Raw genomic sequence first — 24,322 nt, forward strand, 5'->3', positions numbered from 1 at the left:
AAACACTTGCTACCTGTGTAAATAAACATTGCAATCTATTCCATCCATTACACAGAGAAAGAGCTGTCAATCAAGCAATGCTTTCCCTAATGCACAGCTTTTTTCAACAGATTAATGGATGTCTTGGTTCTCAGCCAAGAATGCATGAAGCGGCTTGGTTGAGAGTCCATACATCCATTAGTCTGTCCCAACAGCTGTGCCCAGGGGAAAACATAGCTTGATTGACAGCTCTTTCTCTGCGATCTATTCCGTCCATTACACAATGTTTATTTACACAAGATAAAGAGGTGTCAAGTGTTTGCAGTTTCAACTATTGATACTTTAAAGGGTCAAGATAAGTGACACTTCTTTAGCATTGTAGTAAAATAATTTTTTTTCTAAGTAGAAAATTATGAATGAGTGACTTTTTTATAATTTTTTTTTTTACACATTCTGTTGTCATTATAGAGTTCAGTAGTCCTGTAGAGTGTATGCTGGGTGAGTGGGCATGGAAGTGCCATAGGTTGAGGCACCATGGGGTGTAGGTGGAGGGGCATAGGTTGGCATGGCAGGAATGAGGTGCCATGGGGGATGTGTGGAGGTACATAAGCTGGCATGGGGGTATGAGGGGTCATGGGGTGGGTGGAGAGGTTGGCATGGGTAAGGCCTTTTGAACTTACCTTTCACAAGGTTCCCTCATATTCCTATGGTTTATTACACCTCTGTGGGGCCATGAACCATGATTCCTTGAAAAGCTGGCCCAACTCCATGTAAGTTGCGGAGGGAAGGTGATGCCTGTCCCCGCATGAAGCCAAACAGGTCGGGACGCAGGCTCACGACCTGCACCAACCCGAACCCTTCTCCAGTGTTGGTGAAATCTGGGGGCGCTAGAAGTCCTTAAACCCAGTCCCAGCAGCCATTTTACGCCACAAAAATCCAGCCTATAATTTCCGTGAATACAAAATTATTTGTATGGAAGATTTTGCATACGTCTCTTTCAAAAGTGGGGTTATGGATTTATAAGTACACTTGTTTTGCGGCGTGGGATACCTGAGAGGAGGTTGCAATGACTAGTATTGAGCGTCTGAAGAGCAGAATGGTTTAGGACCTGGGGGAAAGAGAGAGAGCGAGCATGTGTGTGCTATGTGTAATGAGGAGTGCATGTATTGTACGGTGGGTAAAGTGCCACTATACCACTGAAATGAGGAGCAAGTCCTGAGATATGAATATAGGGATGGGTTCTATTATTTTGCAACAGTGAGAAGTGGGGGTTGCAGCAAGCCTCTATAAGTTAGAAAATACAAGTTAGAAAATACAGGCTAAAGATGGGAGAGCAACTCGCTTTAAGCACTTTTAAAAATACCAATAACTTGTATAACTTTTAGAAGGCCAGAAAACTTTCAAACTTGAAATTAATTCTGTTTACAGGAAGCAACTCATTAACCAAGAAGCCAAAACTGAACAGGCTTCAAACAGAAGAGAGTTGTGCGGACAATGCTAGTTACCTTGGAGCTGGGAATTTGCAATAAAAGCTAAGCATTTGTACAATGAATACAGATGGGTATAATTGAAGTGTTATGGCCAGGCTAACAGAAATAACTTGACAAGAACAAAATAATTCAAGGTTATTTACAAGGAGTACAAGAAATGCATATGTGCTATACACAACACTTAATATATTATAGGTATACATAAAAGGGTAGTTTACCTCATGATGAAGGTGAAACTAATTCTGAAATGTCCCAACCCAACGTAGTCAGTGAAAAGGTGCATCTCAAATGGCTGCACAATATTATAAAATTCCATTTACCAATATAAGATTCTGATAGGCCACACTACCAAATCTAGTCAAGTAAAGTATAACTTCTACTTACTGCAGAACAAGAGTAAGAAGTTTTATGGCTTGCACAGCAACTTCATATTCTTTATCTAAAGTCATGGAAACAATTCTATCCTAAAAAGAAAAGATAGTTTATTCATACAGAAAAGCCTCAAAACAAGTTAGATGAGCAGCTTTCACTGCAGGTTATTTGAACATTAAGCGTTTGCTATCTACTGCTGGCGTGAAGATCAGGTAATTTCTGCTGATAGATAACGCTCCTCTGGTACATAGGTGCTCCAACTATTTATCATTTTCATAGACATCAACTCGTCATAACAGATTAGTCATGCCTATGATTTTTTTTTTAAAAAACACCATCTTTTATAGCATAATTCACAGTAAATCAGAAGATGTTTATGCCGTGTAACATCAATCTGTGGGAATGAAATATGTCCAACTCCAATTTTATTACATGGTCTTTTCGGATTTTTAGCATTGTTTTGGGGTGTAATTTCTGTAATTGCCCTTTCTCTGTGAAAACCACAGAATCATAGAATGGCTACAGCACAAAAGGCCGCCATTTGGCCCTTCGAGTCAACATCAGCTCTCTAAGAGCATTTTAACTAGCCCCACGACTCCTTCCCCTTTCCCTGCAACCCAGCACTTTTTTTTAAATATCTTCATGTGTCCTGCAAATGTTTTAATCTTCAGCTGCTTATCTTACCCTTTTGAAAGCCACAATTGAATCTGCCTCCACCACCCTCACAGGCAATCCATTCTAGATCCTAACCACTCGCTACTTAAAAACATGTTTTCTCATGTCGCTGTTGGTTCTTTTGCCAATCATTTTAAATCTGTCCTCTCTGGTTCTCAACCCTTCTTTCAAAGCCAACAGTTTCTCTCAATTTACTCTGTCTTGATCCTTGATGCTTTTAACACCTGCACCAAATTTCCTCTCAACTTTCTTTCTACAAGGACTCCAGCTTTGCCAATCTATCCCTGCAACTTAAGCCATTCATCCCTGAAATCAGTCTCAAATTTTTACTGCACCTTCTCAAAAAGCTTTCACATCTTTCCAAAAGTGCAGTGCCCAGAATTGGGCACAATATTCCAGTTGAGGCCAAATCAATGTTTTATAAAGGTTTGTTATAATTTCTTTTAATTTTTATGCCTCTATTTATCAAGCACAAGATCCCATATCAAAAACAGAATTACCTGGAAAAACTCAGCAGGTCTGGCAGCATCGGTGGAGAAGAAATCAGTTAACGTTTCGAGCCTTCACGGCCCTTCGGCAGAACTGAAGCATAGTTAGGAGAAAGGAGAAATATAAGCTGGTACCAGCTTATATTTCTCCTTTCTCCTAACTATGCTTCAGTTCTGCCGAAGGGCCGTGAAGGCTCGAAACGTTAACTGATTTCTTCTCCACCGATGCTGCCAGACCTGCTGAGTTTTTCCAGGTAATTCTGTTTTTGTTTTGGATTTCCAGCATCCGCAGTAGCTTTTAGCTTTTTGTTTTTAACAAGATCCCATATGCCTTTTTAACCACTTTCGCAACCTGCCCTGCCACCTTCAACAATTTTTGCACAAATAACCCAGGTCCCTCTGTTCCTGCACCCTTTACTTTATATTGCCGCTCCTCTTTCTTCCTACCAAATTAATCACTTCACATTTCTCTGCATTAAATTTCATCTGCCACATACCTGCCCATTCCATCAACCTGTCTTAGTCCTCCTGAAATCCATCACCACCTTCCTCACATTTCACAAAACTTGCAAGTTTTGTATCATGTGCAAGTTTTGAAATTGTGCCCTATAGACCCAAGTCTAAGTAACTAATCTATAAAGAAAAACAGTGGTTCTAGTTTTGATCCCTGGGAAACAGCACTGCACACCCTCCTCCAGTCCAAAAAACAACCATTTACCGCTACTCTGTTTCCTGACACTCAGCCAACTTTGTATTCATGTTGTCACTGTCCCTTTCATTCCATGGGCTTCAAAACTGCTGCCAAGCCTATTACGTGGCACTTTATCAAACACCTTTTGGAAGTCCATATACGTCAGATCAACTGCATTTCCTCATCAATTCTCTGTTACCTCATCAAAAAAAGCAATCAAATCAGTTAAGCATGATTTACCTTTAATAAATCCATGATAGCTTTCCTTAATTAATCTAACCTTGCTCAAATTGGCTGTCAAATTTGTCCCGATTATGTTTCTATCAGCTTTCCCACCACGGAGGTTAAACTGACTAGCCTGTAGTTGCTGGGTTTATCTTTACACCTTTTTTTAAATGAGGGGATAACATTTATAACATAAATAAATGATCTTTAATATTAACTATTCATATCTGTATATTGAACTTCTACCTTTTGCCTTATTCCAAGCTTTGAACACAAGGTGATAGGCAATGTGAAGCAGATTAGGGTAGGAATATGAAGCCCCAATGAGAATGTTTATCTTTATAAATACTTAGACTTAGGTGTACAGGGGAGGCGATGGCAGTGTGGTATTGTTGCTGTAATCCAGAGACCCAGGGTAATGCTCTGGGGACCTGGGTTCGAATCCTGCCGTGACAGATGGTGGAATTTGAATTCAATAAAAATCTGGAATTAAAATTGTCGATTATGGTAAAAACCCATCTGGTTCACTGATGTCCTTTTGGGAAGGAAATCTGCTGTCCTTACCTGGTCTGGCCTACATGTGACACCAGACCCACAGCAATGTGGTTGACTGTTAAATGTCCTCTGAACAAGGGAAATTCTGGATGGGCAATAAAACGAGCCAGTGATGCCCACAGCCAATGAATAAAAAAAAAGAATTGTGGAGCTCAGCAGCAGCTATTATTATAAGTTTTCATAGCACCATACTGTGGTTTTAACAAAGGATTTGGCAGCACTGGCGTGCTGGCTTACTAACATGAGGAGTTGTGCTGAAGTAATGGCAGCACTGTAAGGGAAGCAACGTGGTCTTGGAGCATTGTGTGAGGCACTGGTGTATTTCAGCACTGAGTGGTGAGAATGCAAGAACAACAACATACATACTTCAGATTCACATTATTAAATTTAATTCTTTTGTTTGAGCAGTTTTATTTAGTTTTTTCATGATATTCTTTGAAGTACAGGGTGAGGAGCTGGGCAGATGGATAACTGAGGCACTGAGTTGAGCATCAACATTGGTGTCATTGCATAATTGCAACATAGTAGTACATAAGCAGTTACCATTATGAACATAGGGGTAAGAATTTATAATGGAGAAAAAAAATTTTCAGAATAGTGTGAAAAATTGTGAAAACATAAATGATTTTGTAGACCAGAAGTGCGTGCCAGTAAAAAATTATTTTACACACACTAAAAACCACAAGGTACAACTTACAAAACTAGATTTATAAATCTAGTAATACGCAATTTAAAATGAACTAACCTTGAAACGACTTGTAAAAAGTTCAAGTTTAGGAATGAGCTCTCTGTTGTAATAGAGACCTTGAAGGGCTGTTAAACATTTTAGTCTCACTTCCCCTTGCTGAAAAACAAAAAGCACATTTCTTTGCATACCATTGAAGTACTGACTGGGGGCAGGTGGATGTAAAAAGAATAAAGTATTTTCTCAACATCAGAAAGATTAATAGGAGATTTTCTATAATATATATCATTCCCCCGTCCCACTCCCCAACCCCATCCTCAGAACCCAACATTCCACAGACTTGTAATCATGAAATTAGTAATATTCGGTGTTCAAATACACTTCTTGTTCCACACCACAATATACAAGATAATTTACAGAAAAATTCAATCAAGCTTCTGTAGTTCCAACATATCTGCACATTAGGCATTTACAATAAAAATGGTCTAATTACCTTATCATGCATGGTCCACCCTACATACTTCAAATAACTGTCATTTAAGAAGGCATCGCTATACATTTTCATCCATACCCCTATCTCTTCAATGCAGACTGCTCTTATCTCAGAGATTGCGTCACTGAGGGGGGAAAAAAACAACACAATCATGATAAAATGATCTAACATGCACGGCAGAATTTCTCTTGCTACAGGCCACACCATGCTCAAGTGCAAGGCAGCTCGAAGCTCTTACCGATATCGATGTACAAACACTCCTTTAAAAATGGCATTCATCATATTTTCAATTTCATCCTGATTTTCTTGAAGCTGGGAAGGGAGAGAAAAAAATGAAATAAGGCATGGATTAATTCTAAGCTTATTTCCACAACTGGGTCTTAGATTTTCTGCTTTGGGTGCCAATCAGCAATCCAAACTTAAGCTAAACCCAAAATTCTGCAAGTTTTGGGAAGTGTTTCTTTACCTTTAGTCTCTGCTCAAACTATTTGCATGTTGCCAAACATAAAACTTGCCATGAAGCAGCTCAACTGGACAGTATTTCAGAATGCAATTTAAAACAAAAAAGTGGTTGCATTAAAAAAAGTTTCCTGGATATATTTAAGAGTAGTGACTTGGTGCAGTTTGAGTAGTACAGCTGACAATGGGTTTATCACAAAAAGAAGCATTTCAATTAACAATGTTCAGTTCACAACCAGTGAGTAACGTGATTTTATAAAACTAAAACTAACTTTAAAAAGCTACATTAAACCACTTGCTGGTTATATTGGTGTACAGTAGTCAGTTAATAATTGAATTCAACGGAAAGCCATTTAAACTTTTAAAGCATGCCTATTAGTATCCATTCATGACTGCCATCAGTGGAAGCCCTCAAGTGTGATTGGTCAGATCTTGGGCCATGGCCAATTTTGTAGGCAGAGCTGGCTTCTAGTATAAGCTATCACAAAGGATTACTGAAACTCAAGTTGCACTGAACAAAAGTTGCATGAAAAATTCCACAATCTTCTGCACTGGTTTTGCCAATTTTGTACAAATTACGCTGAAAAAAACTGCGCAATCGCGCAGAAACGTAGGGGCATAGGAACCAGAGTAGGCCATTTAGCTCCTTGAGCTGATTCCACCATTCAATTAAGTCATGGCTGATTTGTGACCGAACTCTATAAACCCACCTTTGCCCCCATAATCCTAACACCTTTGGTTAACAGAAATCCATAAATCTCAAAATTAAAATGAATAATTAACAGCATGAACTGTCTTTTGTGGAAGATAGCTTCAAAATTCTACCATCCTGCATGTGTAGAAGTGTTCCCTAATTTCAGTACTGAAAAGTCTGGCTGTAATTTTTAGATTATGCCCTCTCGTCTTAGACTCCCCAAACATGGGAAACAGTATCTCTCTATCTACCCTACAAGTTCCTTTTAACATCTTGAAAACTTTAATCAAGCCACTCAAATTTCTAAATTGCAGGGAACACATCCCAATTTGTGTAATCTCTCCCCTCAATTTAACCCATGGAGACCAGTTATCATTCCAGTAAACCTCCAGGCATGGTGCTTACATGACAGGTGGTAAAGTATCATCACCTTTCAGCAAGTGTGCAATTTAGTTCCATACCCCCAACAAAAATAAAATCACACACAAATACAAAAAACACTGCAAGTCAGGCTAAAACCAACAACATGAAAGGATCCAATCTCTTTTTCCTAAAAAGCTAAATAAGTGTAACCGCAGTCCATCTCTCATGCCCAGTCCAGTAATGAAGATATTACAAACTTATAAAGCTATATTTTTAAAAGTGGACACCAAAGGCTGTTTGGAAACGGATACTATCAGAAACACTATGTAAGCTATCGAACCAGCTGCAAAACAACAAAAAACTAACATACCTTGAAAGTGGGAGAAGGACTCTTCCCCCAACCTGTTGCAATTTGAACTGAGAGCCGACTTCCTGGCCATTTAACAAGAACCCTCAACCCTCGCAACTTACTGAGAATCCTCTGCTTTTGAAAGATCTCCACTCTTGCTAAAGCATCAATTTATTTAAGAAGCTACAGGCCTGCTATGAAAGGTACTAAAATTGTTCCAAATTGTAATCATAGTTTTTTTTTCTCCATCTGTATCTAATCTTAGTGTATAAGGCATCACATTTAGACCTCGGGGGGCAAGTGTGTGCTAATAAATAATTTTTTTTTTCTTTATTTTTGATTTCACAAAAGCTTGATACTAGAATCACTTAAATTGGGACAAACCACTCGGAGGGTAAGAAAACACACTAACCTCACACATTAAAATACTTTAATCACAGGAAACAATAAAAAATAAACTCTGACAGTGACACTGTCTGCACACTAAAATCTATGAACAGCATACTTTACAAAAATGGAAGTTGTTTTATAATGTAATTCCTTGCAAGTTATAAGGTTTACTTGCTTTATTTAACATGAGTAATTCTTTTCCATCAGATATCTTCTACATATTTAAAGATATATAGACTATGGTATATTTTATAAAGTAAAGCCCACCTGCACACTTTTCCCTGACCACAATTTATAAAATCTCTAAGTTATGAGTACTTAAATTATGGGTTAGCAGAGCTCAGGCAACAGTACATTTGGCTAACAATGCACTGCACTATGATGCCCCTTAAAAATAAAAAGCTTGCCAGTACATTAATTAAAACGGTAGCTTGGGCATGACATCAGACGACCAAGTTGCCTTGTGTTTCTACCTTTGAAAGTAAATGGGAAAAGTGGGTGGGGTGGGTTTGAGAGGCTACAGTTATACTGCAACAACTAAGTATAGTACCTGCTGCCAGAGATGCTCTGTTGGCAGCTCCTTGTCATACAGCAGACTGACAAAGAACAGCTGCAAAGTTTTGCACATGCATGCATCTATGCAGGCACAGCAGTTTCTTGAAGCAAATGTGGGATCATTCACTTCCAAACATTAAAAGAGATTCCACACAAAGTTCTTGTGCAACAGGCTACCCAGCTATTTTAAAATGCATCTCATAGTCATACAAAAATTCTAATAATGCAGGAGTGTCTCTTTGACGCAGTGGATGCAAAATATGACAAATCATTTAAATCACTATCGCAGTGCAATGAAAAAAATTGAAGATGATTACAAGGGTGAAACAAATCATTTAATCTTAAACAATTTTCCATGAGAAACCAGGAGTTAATTGTACAGATTTTTTTTGTGTACCAGGTTCATAGTTATAATTTAAAAACATATTTCATAATTTATATGGCTCAATCACAAGGACAACTTTATGTTTCCAAACATATTCCTCTACCATGGCACAGGCTGTGAAGAAGCATTCACTTCAGCAGTTAGGAATTTTCTTTAATTTATTCATCTACAGGATGTGGACGTCATTGGCTTGGCCAGCTTTTATTGGCCATCCCATAATTGACCTCGAGAAGGTGGTGGTGAGCCACCATCTTGAACCACTGCAGTCAATGTCTAGGTACACCCACAGTGCTGTTAGGAAAGGAATTCTAGGATTCTGACCCAGCAACAATGAAGGAATAGCGACATAGCTCCAAGTCAGGATGGTGTATGGCTTAGAGGAAACTTGCAGGTGGTTGTGTTCCCAAGCATCTGCTGCCCTTATCCTTCCAAGTGGTAGAGGTCACGGGTTTGGAAGGGGCTGTTGAAGGAGCCTTAGTGAGTTGGTGCAGTGCAACTTGTAGGTGGTACACATTGTTGCCACTGTGTGTCAGTAGCACAGGGAGTGAAGGTTTGAATGAAATGCCAATGAAGCAACAATAAAATCCACAAAACTAACAAAAAAATCTTGCATGTCCTCGAAGCATTTACTCAAGTTGCTACATAGATACTTCACTAACCTCTTTTCTCTTCTGTAATAGGAGCTCCAATCTGTCATTGGCCCTTTTGCCAATAATTTTATTCCGTTCAGTTTCATATTGCCGTTGAGTGTTGTCCATGTTAATACTCAAATTTAATGCCACATTTACTAACGCTGTCATCAGCTTCATAGCTACAAAGGCAAGATAGATACGGTTGGACGGTTTAATAATTATGTATACAAGTACTGAGGAATTTTTTTTTATTTGCAACCATAATGCAACTTGCATTGCTGAAAACATGGAAATTACACGAACGAAGTAGTTTTGTTTTCTTGTTCTCACACGGACCCTAACTCCAATAGTAACATCTGCAGCATAACAAGAACCACTTCAATCAGGGTCAGACTCATAAGGAGCGGCTAAAGAAAATGATGCCATTTTTAACGTTGTAGATTGCAGACTATGGTTACGACTGTAGAACAGGCTTGTTTTATTATTTCATAGGGTGTGGGTGTCGCTGGCAAGGCCAGCGTTTGTTACCCATTCCTAATTGCCCTTGAACTGAGCGGTTTGCTAGACCATTTCGGAGGACAGTTAAGAATCAACCACACTGCTGAGATTCTGGAGTCACGTGTAGGCCAGATCAGATAAGGATGGCAGATTTCCTTCCCCAAAGGACATTACTGAACCAGATGAGTTTTTACGATAATCGCTGATAGTCTCATAGTCATCATTACTGAGGCTAACTTTATATTCCAGAATTATTAACTGAGTTCAAGTTCCACAGCTGCTGGATTTGAACCCATGTCTCCAAAGCATTAACCTGGGCCTCTGGATTACGAGACCAGTGACATTACCACTACAATACCATCTCCCCTTGTCCAACCGATGGCCCGCGAAGCCATTCTGTGTGGCCCTGGAGCCACTGTTCAAAATTTCAGTAAGACAGGTAAGTGAAGTTGAAAATTCTGCAAGGAGCTGCTCTTCCAATCACAGGTTATTACAGTCCCGTGTTTGCTAGGGTAGAGAAACAGTCTCTAATTGGATGAGCAACAATCACTAGCAACGTTAAGTGGCCCGGTGAGAGAGGAGGGTGGGTGGGAGGCGAAGGGAGAGAAGTTGTCATGGGTGGGGAAGAAATCAGGGGTGGAAGCGGGAGAGAAGAGAAGAGGAGAGAGGAGAGAAGACTGTATGTCTGAGTGAGTGTGTGTCGGGCTCACTCCCAGCTTCAGGATTCTCATTCACCTTCAACCCCAGACGCCAATACATATTCTGACCCACTCTCTCAGTGCACGAGGGTGAGTGAGTAAACTCCGAGACTGGGAGTGAGCCGGACACACACACATACTCTGACACTCTAATGGTCATTTTAATGAACTACTCTTTTTCTTAAGTTATCAATTTATTGTTTGGACACGGCTTTATTCTTGCTCTGCAAGTTGTTCCTTTTCTTCGTACTCAACTTATTTTTTGAAATTCATGCATCTTTCCAAAATCTATTCATCAGCCCCTTGAGTGAGGAAACAAATGGAAATGTGTGTGTGGAGTGGGGGGGGCATAAAAAGGTTGGACAAGCCTGCTGTAGAACAAGTGAAATGCACCTTGATTTTATTTAACTGAAATTCAAATGAAAGTAAACAGGGGAAACCACCAAAATTAAGAACAGTGGAAGGAATTCATTAAATTACAAATGATGAGGTCACTTCGTGCTTGGGTTTTGAAAGGCTAAAGATTACAAATGTGGAGGAGCATAAATAAGGGAGGAAACACACTGTGCAGTTTTGGGGTTCTGAAAAGAATGAGTTAAAAGCAGGAACCAATTTCAACAGAATGAAAATATTTGAAGGAGAACAGTTTGCCCAAGTCTTCTGCATTTGAATTTACTACTACTTAAAATTAGACCAGCGGTTTCTAGTTTATTGACAGCAAGTATGTCCAAAATCTGACGAAGGCATATACATATAACTTGCTGTAACCCTATTTACAAGCATACAAATCAGGAGCAGGAGTAGGCCATTCAGCCCCTCAAGCCTGCTCCACCATTCACTAAGATCATGGCTGACCTGTGGCCTCAGCTCCACATTTCTGCCCACCCCAAAATCTTTTGGCTCCCTTGTTAGTCATAGTTTGTTTTTCAATGTTATAAACTCACTTCCCAACCTAAGAAAATACATTACTGGGTGGCAAGATTATACCCATATTAAATGAGTCACAGTCCCATGACCCAATAGTGTTTTTCATTTGCTCATGAGGAAGGCACTCAATCAAGGCATTGGCAACATGTGATAGCTCAACAGATACTGAACATAGTTGCAATAATAGCTGCATAAACAGTTAACCAAAGATTTTGAAAAAAAGACATTTTCACATGCACAAAGGGAAAAAACAGCATAGCATTGTACAAGAAGAATACTTAGAAGTTGTGCTGTACAGTCAACTACTTAATATTAAACATCTGTACACAGACAAAATGCAATCGAGTATGCAATTTTAAATATAGATTCAAAATGGAAAAAAATAAAACCAACATATAACTTCATGGAAACCACCTTTTGTACTTCGATAAAGCGGATATCTTACCTGCCAATGTGCTGGTGTGCCTGAACGCTCTAACCTGAGAATCTGACAACCCAGTTAGCAGGGAGATAACAGTGTCCATCATGTATTCATCATATATGATACTGTATTGACACTGCCTTACAAGCACAGAGATGAATTCACAGAAGCTAGACTTGAATTTCTTCCACTGTGGACCAGGCATTGTAAGAGGGTAATCACCACTGTCCTGAAGTATGAGAAATTAGAAAAAAACACTGGTTAGAGAAAACAAGACAGATAGTTAACTCAGTAGAAATCAGGTGAAGAATTAATCATCTCAATTCCTAAAGCAATTATAGAGTTACAGATCACATTTTTTTTTTAAATAGCGTCATGATCCAAACATGCAAATATACAGAGCCAGTTCTGTGCATTTTGTAGGAATATAAAAGGTGCCTAATCTGATGGCAAGTCACAAAATCGAAAACATTTATCTGCTGATGCCAGACTTAAGCAGTCAGAATCGTCCTGTTGGCAGCAAAAGAACCACATGTGACGGATAGCACAGCCTCATGGTTGGAGATTCAGCAAAACTGAGTAACATTCTCTTATAGTAAGGTTATAAAGCATGAGGGGCTGCTCTCACTGAGGTAAGGGTGAAGTGTCTAGATCAGTGAAAGGGAACTCAACCTACTTGGGGGTGGGCAAAAATCACACAAAATTAAGTTTATTAACCATATCTGCTTCTTAACTTAGCACTCCTCTCTCATTTTGACTCATAGAGTAATAGCCTGGTTAACAGGCCTTAATTCTACATTCCTTCTAATTAGAATTTTACAGCCATTTCAGCATTTCATTGAAATTGTATCACTCAGAGCACCAAAACAATTATCTTTTTTTAACTAATTCACGGGATGTGGGCTTCGCTGGCTGGACCAGCATTCATTGCCCATCCCAAGTTGCCCTTGAGAAGGTGGTAGTGAGCTGCCTTCTTAAACTGCTGCAGTCCATGTGGTGTAGGTACACCCACAGTGCTGTTAGGAAGGGAGTTCCAGGATTTTGACCAAGCAACAGTGAAGGAATGGCAACATATTTCGAAGCCAGGATGGTGAGTAGCTTGGAGGGGAACTTGCAGCTGGTGGTGTTCCCACCTATCTGCTGCCCTTGTCCTTCTAGATGGTAATGGCCGTGAGTTTGGAAGGTGCTGTCGAAGGAGACTTGGTGAATTCCTGTAGTGCATCTTAAAGATGGTACACATTGCTACTGCTGAGCGTCGTTGGTGGAGGGAGTGAATGTTTGTGGGTGTGGTGCCAATCAAGCAGGCTGCTTTGTCCTGGATGGTGTCGAGCTTCTTGAGTGTTGTGGGAACTGCACGCAACCAGGCAAGTGAGGAGTGTTCCACCACACTCCTGGCTTGCGCCTTGTAGATTGTGGACAGGCTTTGGGGAGTCAGGAGATGAATTACTCGTCGCACAACCCCTAGCCTCCAGCCTGCTCTTGTAGCCACAATATTTATATGGCTAGTCCAGTTCAGTTTCTGGTAAATGGCAACCCCCAGCATGTTGATAGTGGGGGATTCAGTGACGGTAATGCCATTGAACATCAAGGGATGATGGTTGGATTCTCTCTTGTTGGATATGGCCATTGCCTGGCGCTTGTGTGGCGCAAATGTTACTTGCCACTTGGCAGCCCAAGCCTGGATATTGTCCAGGTCTTACTGCATTTGAAAATGGACTGCTTCAGTATCTGAGTAGTCACGAATGGTGCTGAACATTGTGCAATCATCAGCAAACACCCCCACTTCTGACCGTATGGTGGAAGGAAGGTCACTGAGGAAGCAGCTTAAGATGGTTGGGCACAAGGCACTACCCTGAGGAACTCCTGCAGTGATGTCCTGGAGCTGAGATGACTGACCTCCAATAACCACATCCATCTTCCTTTGCGCTAAGTATGACTCCAACCAGTGGAGAGTTCTCCTCCTGATTCCCATTGACTCCAATATTGCTAGGGCTCCTTAATGCCACGCTTGGTCAAATACGGCCTTGATGTCAAGGGCAGTAACTCTCACCTCACCTCGGGAGTTCAGATCTTTTGTCCATGTTTGAAGCAAGGCTGTAATGAGGTCAGAAGCAGAGTGGCCCTGGCGGAACCCAAACCGGGTGTCAGTGAACAGGTTATTGCTAAGCAAGGTTGCTTCATAGCACTGTTGATGACTTTACTGATGATCGAGAGAGAGTAGACTGATGGGGCGCTAACTGGCCAGGATTTGGATTTGTCCTACTTTTTGTGGACAGGGCATACCTGGGCAATTTTCCACACAGCCAGGTAGATGCCAGTGTTGTAGCTGTACTGGAACAGCTTGTACAGGGGCATGGCAAGTTCTGGAGCACATCTTCAGTACTATTGCCAGAATATTGTCAGGGCCCATAGTATTTGCAGTATCCAGTGCCTTCAGCCGTTTCTTGATATCACGTGGAGTGAATCAAATTGGCTAAAGACTGGCATCTGTGATGCTGGGGATCTCCGGAGGAGGCCGAGGTGGATCATCCACTCGGCACTTCTGGTTGAAGATTGTAGCAAATGCTTCAGCCTTATCTTTTGCACTGATGTGCTGGGCTCCTCCATCATAGAGGATGGGGATATTTGTGGAGCCTCCTCCTCCAGTGAATTGTTTAATTGTCCACCACCATTCACGACTGGATGTGGTAGGACTGCAGAGCTTAGATCTGATCCATTGGTTGTGGGATTGTTTAGCTCTTTCACTTGCTGCTTATGCTGTTTGGTACACAAGTAGTCCTGTGTTATAGCTTCACCAGGTTGACACCTCATTTTTAGGTGCTTCTCCTGGAATGCCCTCCTGCACTTTTCATTGAACCAGGGTTGATCCCCTGGCTTGATGGTAATGGTAGAGTAGGGCGTATGCCAGGCCATGAGGTTACAGATTGTGTTAGAGTACAATTCTGATGTTGTTGACGGCCCACAGCGCCTCATGGATGTCCAGTCTTGTGTTGCTAGATCTGTTCGAAATCTATCCCATTTAGCACAGTGGTAGTCCCACACAACACGATGGAGGGTAACCTCAATGTGAAGGTGGGGCTTCATCTCCACAACGACAGTCCGGTGGTCACTCCTACCGATACTGTCATAGACAGATGCATCTGCAGCAGGCAGGTTGGTGAGGATGAGGTCATGAATGTTTTTCCCTCTTGCTGGTTCGCTCACCACCTACCACAGGCCCAGTCTAGCAGCTATGTCCTTTAGAACTCTGCCAGCTCGGTCAGTAGTGATGCTACCAAGCTACTCTTGGTGATGGACATTGAAGTCCCCCACCCAGAGTACATTCTGTGCCCTTGCCACCCTCAGTGCTTCCTCCAACATGGAGGAGCACTGATTCATCACTGAGGGAGAGTGGTTTCGTGAACAGGAGGTTTCCTTGCCCATGTTTGACCTGATGCCATAAGACTTCATGGGGTCCAGAGTCGATGCTAAGAACTCCCAGGGCAACTCCCTCCCAACTGTATAGCACTGTGCTCCCGCCTCTGCTGGGTCTGTCCTGCTGGTGGGATAGGACATACCCAGGGATGGTGATGGTGGCATCTGGGACATTGTCTGTAAGATGATTAATATATTGTGCGATTGATTAAACTCAAGTACTAAGTACTAACATACAACTCTTACTACTGAACATACGATTCACTAGATGTCACTAAAGTGTTGGAACTTCAATAGTTTTATTTTGCCTTTGGCTTTCTTGTGTTTAGTTCAATTAAAAATTTTTAGTGACACACAACAGACATCCACCTCGAGTTTGATGAAAATGAAAAAAAACCAAGCATACTGCCTTTTTCAAATAAATTACAAATCCGTGAAGGCTGCAACATACACTCAACATCAAAATCTAAAATTGGATCGACTTGAACTTCACTAGAACCAAATACAACATTGGACATGGCCAACTATATTAACTGCAATTCCAAAACTTCCAATGTCCAAAACCTTTTCAGTCCTTTAAACAGATTTGGAAGTTTAATATGATGGCAATTTAATTTCACTAACAACTCATTAAGTCTGATGAAAGGTGATGGACCAAAAACTGTTTCTCTCTCCACAGATGCTGAGTATTTCCAGAAATATTTGTTCTGTTTTTAGATTTAACTTTTTTAACAAAAGCCCTTGCTGAGATCCTGAATATGTATAGAAAATTATAAAAATAAAGACTTAATGTTTTAAATCATTGACAATTCATCAGGACTGACAAATGGTGAAGGACCTGAAACTTTAACCGTGTTTCTTTATTCACAGATACAATCCGACAAGTTATGCATTTCCAGCATTTATATTTTTATTGCCAGTATTTGGTTTTACAAAACAATTTTGTTTTAAACTACCTCATCAAATTCCTCTGTCATCTTACGAATTATCTCAGAGTTCTGCATATGACGGAACATCTCAGCAGTTACAACACCTACAAAACAAGAACACAGGGTGAATGAATGCAAGAAAAACAAAGATTAAAAAAAGGGAAAAAAGAGAAAAAATGGAAGTTACAATTGAATAATTCCTCATAATATTCTCAATGTTTTCAAGCACTTCAAATCAAATGAATTACTTTTTACTGAGTGGGGACAAGCGTATAAGCAAATGCAGAAGCTATGTTTATGCACTGTAAGATCCCACACTTTTTCCAACCAGAGTAATAGAGGCAAAAATATCTGCTACTCATATATATCTATTAGGCTGATGCAGCTACATCAAAACAGATTCAAGTATGAACTTAATCAGTTTGGCTTAAGTTTCAGCAACTCTTCTAGTCGCCAATTGTCATATGTTTAGTTTTTTTGGATGGGGAAAGGAAGTAACACAACACTTGTATATCAATTTTTTTCATTTCAATGGACTGGTATCAGCATCACTGTTTCACAAAAATGCTTGCCTCTTCAAATTGCCTGCAATTGGCTGAGACTCAACAGACTCTGACTGCATTTTTCCAGTGTTATGGAATGGACTGACCCGGAATGTTAACATCTTGCTTCAGTCCAACAATATTAACAGCTTTGCTTTGTGATTTTGACAGGAAGAAATAATTTTCAGCTGCCACAGAAGACAGCTGTATAATTTTAGTGAGCAAATATACGCTTTGTAGAACATGGACATCTTGGATTGTGGCAAGAATGACAAAGCTTTCCTGGGGCTATCAACTTGAGGTTCCTAGCCATCTTAAACAATTTCTCTCAGGATATCAAAGTTACAATTAAGTGAAAATGCTGCACAAAAACTTGAATCCTTGCAAAAAGGCAGGAGGTTAAGTAACATCACATTTAAGTTTGATAAATACACTAATTTGCTTTTGCTCAAGCAATGAAAAGAAGATGTTATTGCTTCTCCACTCACCAACCGTAACTACATTTGCTTTCAGTGATTAAGACCCCTCTTTTAGATAGAAAACCAAATCCACCAGAGGGTGGTAACAACAATAAACAGAATATCATTTCTGCTCATATTCACCAATTTACTGAAACATGAAATGTGTGACCAGGCTGGTTGAAACCTCAATAAACCAAAGGGATATCATTTGATTTATCACAATTTAACATCTTTGCAGGCGGGTTTGCTAGTGCTGCTGGGAGGAGTTTAAACTAATTTGGCAGGGGAGGGGACACAGAATGTTAGCAGAATAGGGACAAATCATAATACAGTAAAACAATCAAGTCAAAGGGAGTACAGCTGCATTAAATTTCAAGGGAGTAAGGCAAGGCTGGATGGCCTCTACTTTAATGCCAGGAGTATAACAGGTAAAACGGATGAGTTAAGGGTGAGGATTGACACGTGGAATTGTGATTATAGTAGCCATCACTGAGACGTGGTTGAGGGAGGGGCAGGATTGGCAGCTCAACATTCCGGGATATAGAATCTTCAGGCGAGACAAGGAAGAGGGTAATAGGCATTGCATTATTAGTTAAGGAGTCAGTTACTGCAGTAAGGAGAGATGATATCTTGGAGGGGGCATCAAATGAAGCTTTGTGGGTAGAGCTTAGGAATAAAAAAACAGGCAGCCACATTGTTAGCTGTTTATTATACACCCTCAGTTAGTCAGCGGGAAACTGAGAAGCAAATATGTGCACAATTTGCGGAGGTGTGTAAAAACAATAACAATAGGGTAATTTTATTAGGTGATTTCAACTTTCCCAACATTAATTGAGATAGACATAGTGTTAAGGGCTTGGATGGAGTGGATTTCTTGAAATGTGCACAGGAGAACTTTTTAGGTCAATATGTAGGGGGTCCAATAAGGGACCGCGCAGTGCTGGACCTAATTCTGGGGAATGAAGCCAGACAGGTGGCTGAGGTGGTGGTGGGGGAGCATTTTAGTGATTGTGACCACAACATAATATAATTGAAGCTTGTTATGGACAAAGAAATAGACTAGTTGCAAAAAAATGTTTTGGATTGGGGGAGAGTGGATTTTAGTAAAATAAGGCAGGATCTGGCCAAGGTAGACTGGGAACAGCTACTTGTAGGGGAATCTACTGAGGAGCAGTGGGGGGTGTTCAAAAAGGAAATGGGGAGGGTACAGGCTCAACATGTTCCCCCTCAGGTGATAGAAAGGAGTAACAAGCCCAGAGAGCCATGGATGACCAGAGGTATTCAGGATACGATGAGAAGGAAAAGAGAGACTTTTAGCAGGTACAAGAGAAGCAAATCAGCGGAGGCATTAGTGGAATACAGAAAGTGGAGGGTGGAGCTTAAGAAAGCAATTAGGAAAGCAAAGAGGGGATATGAGAAAGCTCTGGCTGGTAAAAGTAGGGAAAATCCAAGATATTCTATAAGTATATCAATGGGAAGAGGATAACCAGGGACCAAGGGGGCAATCTATGGGTGGAGCCAGAGGACATTGGTAGAGTGTTGAACGAATACTTCACATCCGTCTTCACCCAAGAGAATGAGGATGAAGGTATCGAACTCAGGGAGAGAGACTGCAAGGTTCTTGAGCAAATTGATATAGGGAGAGACAAGGTATTGGAGGTGTTGGCAGGCTTAAAAGTGGACAAATCTCCAGGTCCGGATGATTTGTGTCCCAGTCTGCTGGAGGGAGGCAAGGGAGGAGATTGCAGGAGCTCTGACCCAATTTTTTAATTCCTCTCTGGCCACGGGGGAGGTGCCAGAGGACTGGAGAACATCTAATGTGGTTCCGCTATTTAAGAAGTGTTGTAAAGATAAGCCAGGGAACTACAGGTGGAGGCCAGTGAGTCTCGCATCAGTGGTAGGGAAACTATTGGAGAAAATTCTGAAGGAGAGAATCTATCTCCACTTGGAGAGGCAAGGTTTGATCAGGGATAGTCAGCATGGCTTTGTCAGAGGGAGGTCATGCCTAACAAATTTGATTGAATTTTTTGAGGAGGTGACCAGGTGTGTAGATGAGGGTAGTGCAGTTGATGTAGTTTATATGGATTTCAGCAAAGCCTTTGACAAGGTCCCACATGGGAGACTTATAAAGAAGGCAAAGGCACTTGGGATACAGGGTAATTTGATAAGGTGGATTCAAAATTGGCTTAGTTGTAGGAGAGACAGAGGGTGACGACAGAAAGATGCTTTAGTGGCTGGAAGCCCGTGTCCAGTGTCGTACCACAGGGATCTGTGCTGGGTCCCCTATTATTTGTCATTTACATAAACGACATAGATGACTATGTGGGAGGTAGGATTAGTAAATTTGCGGATGACACAAAGATTGGCCGGGTGGTTTAGCAGAGAAGTTGAGTGTCTTGGGCTACAGGAAGATATAGACGGGATGGTCAAATGGGCAAATAAGTGGCAGGTGGAATTTAACCCTGAAAAGTGAGCATATGGGACATCTGCCTTTATCAATCGAGGCATAGATTACAAAAGTAGAGAGATCATGTTGGAGTTGTATAGAACCTTGGTGAGGCCACAGCTGGAGTAGTGTGTACAGTTCGGGTTGCCACATTATAGGAAAGATGTGATTGCACTGGAGGGAGTGCAGAGGAGATTCACCAAGATGTTGCCTGGGATGAAACATTTATGTTATGAAGAGAGGTTGGATAGACTTGGGTTGTTTTCGTTGGAGCAGAGGAGACTGAGGGCCGACCTGATCGATACAAGATTATGAGGGGCATGGACAGGGTAGATAGGGAGCAGCTTAGTTGAAGGGTCAATCACGAGGGGACATAATTTCAAGGTGAGAGGCTTAGGGGGGAATGTGAGGAAAAACTTTTTTACCCAGAGGGTGGTGACAGTCTGGAATGTGCTGCCTGGGGGGGTGGTGGAGGCGGGTTGCCTCACATCCTTTAAAAAGTACCTGGATGAGCACTTAGCACATCATAACATTCAAGGATATGGACCAAGTGCTGGTAAATGGGATTAGGTAGTTGGTCAAGTGTTTCTCACGTGTCGGTGCACACTAGATGGGCCGAAGGGCCTCTTCTGCATTGTGTGATTCTGTGATAATGTCCCCTGGTGAAATTAAATGTTCAGTTCTACACACCTCATCCAATATGCTAAGAGAAGAAAATCAAATGTGTTTGGGGAAAACACTGTCAAGATCACTGGAAATACTAAGACTCAGACTCCATCCTGATTAACAGATTCAAACATAAACTGACTTTTTAAATCACCACAACCCACCTTTACAGCCCGAACACTGAATGAAAAAGTTAATGAGATCCAGAAGTGCTGTATCCCGGTCATGCTTGTAGGATTCAATCCAGTCATCTACAACAGACTACGAAAGCAGATAAGAAAAGTATTAATCACAACTTCAAAAATAGATTTTAATACATTACAGCTTTACATCTCACCATTATTACTGAAGACAAAAATTTTGAGACAGGGGAGAGAAGAGACACTGCAGTGTGGGGGGAGAGACAAGAAATAAATGAAAATAACAGAAACAAGAGGGAGCAAAGGGCTGGCAAGTGTGCTGGGGGAAGGGGAAGCCAAGATAGCACGAGCAAGGGAAGGGTGTGGATGGCGAGAGGGCGGGCTGAAGGGGGAGGGCAAGTTGTGGACTGAAAGGGGAGGTCAGAGGGGTGGACTGAAAGGGGAGGGTGGGGTTGGACTGAAGCAAAAGAGCGAGGGGCGGACTGAAGGTGGAGAGAGAGAGGGGAAAGGAATAAACACAATCCGCAAAAACAAAAGGAATGTTAGCCTATTCTTACGTTCAAAAAAGCCCACTGAGTTTTGTTTCAGCATTTAAGCAAGCACTGGCGAACCAGTACCTTCTTTAATCAGCTCATGCCACAAATGGGCCAAAAGTCAATAAGTATTGTAATTAATGAAAGGACACTGTCTCCACTATCATATTGATAATGCACTTTTGCTTCATCAGCCTGTCAGCACTAAACAAAAATGAACTGAAAATAGCTAATTAAAACCCAGGAATTGCAGCTCCTTGCAGCATCTGTTTCTCATTTGTACATGAAGTGGCAAGTGAAACTGACACATGCTGCAGCTGCCTCTTTGTAGGGTTGCATTGCTCATTTGCTTGACTATGACGCTTTGTGAGAATAGCAGTAATGTTAGACACCCTGCAAGATGTTGGATGGTTCCGTCAGTTTCATATGCAGTCACTTTCCTGCACTGGAAAACAAATTAATTGCTCAGCCATTTTACCTAATAAACTTTACCTGCATTGCACTCTTGCCCAATTTTACAACTTCAAATAGCATCATGTTTTCCACTTCCCCATTCTGTTGGTGATGTCCATTCATCCGGTTCATGCCTGTTGCAGATTTTGCACCATTTCCACTTTTTCCTTTCTCTCCGGAAACCTTCTTTGCTTTTTTACTTGACTAAAAATTAAAAATAAGACTTTTACACAAGATATTTTACAATATCACCAGAAGATAGGAAAGTTAACTTATCACTTGTGACACGTTTGTGCGTAACCATATATTTTTTTAAATGTTGCATCTTTCAAAGAAAGTGACGACTTTCAGCGTCTGTTTTTTTAAAATAAAAAAAAACACACCTCTACCTAGTACAACAGAAGCATCACTAATTCACCATTTGATTGGAATCCATGAGTGAACATTGGGTATGGGTGGCAGCTTCCTCTGCCTGAGGTCTTATAGGTTGGCATTGGGCAGTAAAAGGGCTCCTATGTTGATAGCAGCAATGATAAGTTTGAATATCCTTCCAATTGTTTCGAGGGTTCCTCTTGAAATTTCTTGTCGCCTGTGACTTGTCTTCATTGGATGAGAGGGCTGTGCTCTGCACATTCGTTTCACTCGAGCATTGTTTAGCCTGCAATGTCCCTCCTACCAACTCATATCAGTATTCACACAAAAACGGCCTTCTAGTGTCTCCTGACCTCTCCATTTCTTGCTGGAGTCGAAGTGCTTTTAGCCAAGTATACACTATTCAGGTGCTCTCATCAGACACATACACCTCCAACAGCGTTTGCTCAGTATCCAAGATGATCAGGAACACTGACTTTTCCCTTCCTGAACCCAGTGATCGAGGGGAATTGCTGTTCCCCTCTCTCCCACCATCACCAACTGCAAACCCTTGAAATAAGCTAAATCAGCATAGGTTATTGAGCCTGAAAGATTTGGATAAAGGCATGGAGAGTTTGCATATTCACAAATGATTTTTTGGGCCAGATTTAGTGGGGTAGTTGACAGGAAACTGTTGCTGTTTGCCATCATAACCCCTCTGAAAGTGACAGCAACTTCAGGATATCAGGCACACATAGGTAACTGTGGAAATCCTCAAGTTGCAGTCTGTCATTCAGGGCTCCGACACTGGTTGCACTCGCTTCATTACTGACCGCAAAATCCAACCAATTCACATTCAGTGAATATTCAACTTTGCAATTGACACTAAGGAAGGACAGTGAGTTGTGCAAATGAGGGCATGAAGTTACTAAGGGGTACAGACGGGCTAAGGCAGTGGGCAAAACTACAGCATGTAAGAGTTCAGTGTAGTGAAGTATGTGGTCTGCTTTAGATCTGAAAAAGACAAACCAGTATTTTTTTTAAAATGGTGAGCCACAAGGATCTGTGGAACAGCACTTGTGTTCATGTACTCAAATCACCAAGTGTGGGCAGGTACAAAAAGTAATAAAAATGATACAGAATGCTGGCCTTTATTTCAAGAAGATTGGGAATCAAAACTTCAGGTCGGAAGTGAGGAAGTGTTACAGAGCTTTGGTCAGATCCCATCCATTCAGTGTCATTCAGGAAAGATATGTTGGCCTTGGAAGGTGTACAATGCAGACTCTCCAGAATTAAAACATGACTTAAAGGGTTAAATGATCAGGTTGGGGTCCAGAAGCTTGACTTGTATTCCCTTGAGTTTGAACGGTTGAAGGCTGATCTAATCAAGGTATTTGAAATGATTAAGGGATTTGCTATGGTAGATAAACTATTTTCTCTGGTGCAGCTATCCAATATAAAAGGGCATAATCATATGTTAGAGCTAGACCATTTTGGACTGAAAATAGGATGTAGATTTTCACACAATATGTTGTGGAAATCAGAAATTCACTTCTCCAAACGCCATAGTTGTAAGGTCAATTGAAATTTTCAAGGTTGAAAATCAGCCAATTGTACCAGAAGATATGGACTTAAGGTGGGTAAATAAAATTGAGGTACAGATAGGCAATGATTTAACTGAATTTAGGAACAGGTTCAAGAGGGCTGAATGGTCTAGTCCTACTTTTGTGTGAGCTTTCTTGAATGTCTAGCTCAGTCATGCACAGGACAAACTCAAATGTCATTGTACAAGTCCTGCAGCCTCTGATGGTCCTGGCAGAAAATGTTATTTTGACATGTTTGCAGACAGACACTTTTCAGCGTTTATGTGGCCTCATTTGACTCGGAGAACTTAAATGTGATTCTTCTCATGGTTATCCCAGAGAAAAAAAGGAACAGACATCACCAAACTTAATGAAGCACTGGGGAAAAGGAGGTAGACGACAGTTCACATAACTGACATGGTCTTATGATTTCTTCCCCATCTGCCTGCCAATCCACCCGTGCAAGAATATCTAGGTTTACAACTGTAGTTCATGAAGAAGCAAGAGTATAACCATTTTAAAAGTCTGTAGATCCCATTAAAGAACGCAATTCCACTGCCATGTTTTTCACTGCCATTACAGCAGAAAATGGTAGGAAAGTTTAAATTTAACACATTTGGGTGTTTGGATTCAATTTGCAAGGGTCAGAGAAACACTTGTCAGGTTTGTAAAATCCAATGAAATTATTTTCTAAGTTTCATAATGCTTTTCTTTGCCTCCACGACATCTGCAAAAGCACCTATACAATGGAAAATACAAAAGCAGAAATAAAAGACGTTG

At 41.0% G+C, this 24,322-nt stretch overlaps 1 protein-coding gene across 5 annotated transcripts in view; it reads right to left on the reverse strand.

Annotated features, from left to right (window-relative positions):
• stag2b (STAG2 cohesin complex component b) overlaps positions 1-24,322 on the reverse strand; it is a 164,991-nt gene that overhangs the window by 69,998 nt on the left and 70,671 nt on the right. For all 5 annotated transcript variants that reach the window (XM_078547460.1, XM_078547459.1, XM_078547458.1 and 2 more), the window contains 9 exons: positions 21,648-21,812; positions 20,647-20,743; positions 16,395-16,471; positions 12,049-12,253; positions 9,508-9,659; positions 5,892-5,965; positions 5,654-5,777; positions 5,221-5,319; positions 1,854-1,933 (listed from right to left, as the gene is read on the reverse strand). In XM_078547460.1, the coding sequence (XP_078403586.1) occupies positions 1,854-1,933; positions 5,221-5,319; positions 5,654-5,777; positions 5,892-5,965; positions 9,508-9,659; positions 12,049-12,253; positions 16,395-16,471; positions 20,647-20,743; positions 21,648-21,812 (1,073 nt within the window). The remainder of the gene's footprint in view (positions 1-1,853; positions 1,934-5,220; positions 5,320-5,653; positions 5,778-5,891; positions 5,966-9,507; positions 9,660-12,048; positions 12,254-16,394; positions 16,472-20,646; positions 20,744-21,647; positions 21,813-24,322) is intronic.

Source organism: Cetorhinus maximus, chromosome 8 (genome assembly GCF_964194155.1).
Source record: "Cetorhinus maximus chromosome 8, sCetMax3.hap1.1, whole genome shotgun sequence".
NCBI classification, from domain to species: domain Eukaryota; kingdom Metazoa; phylum Chordata; class Chondrichthyes; order Lamniformes; family Cetorhinidae; genus Cetorhinus; species Cetorhinus maximus.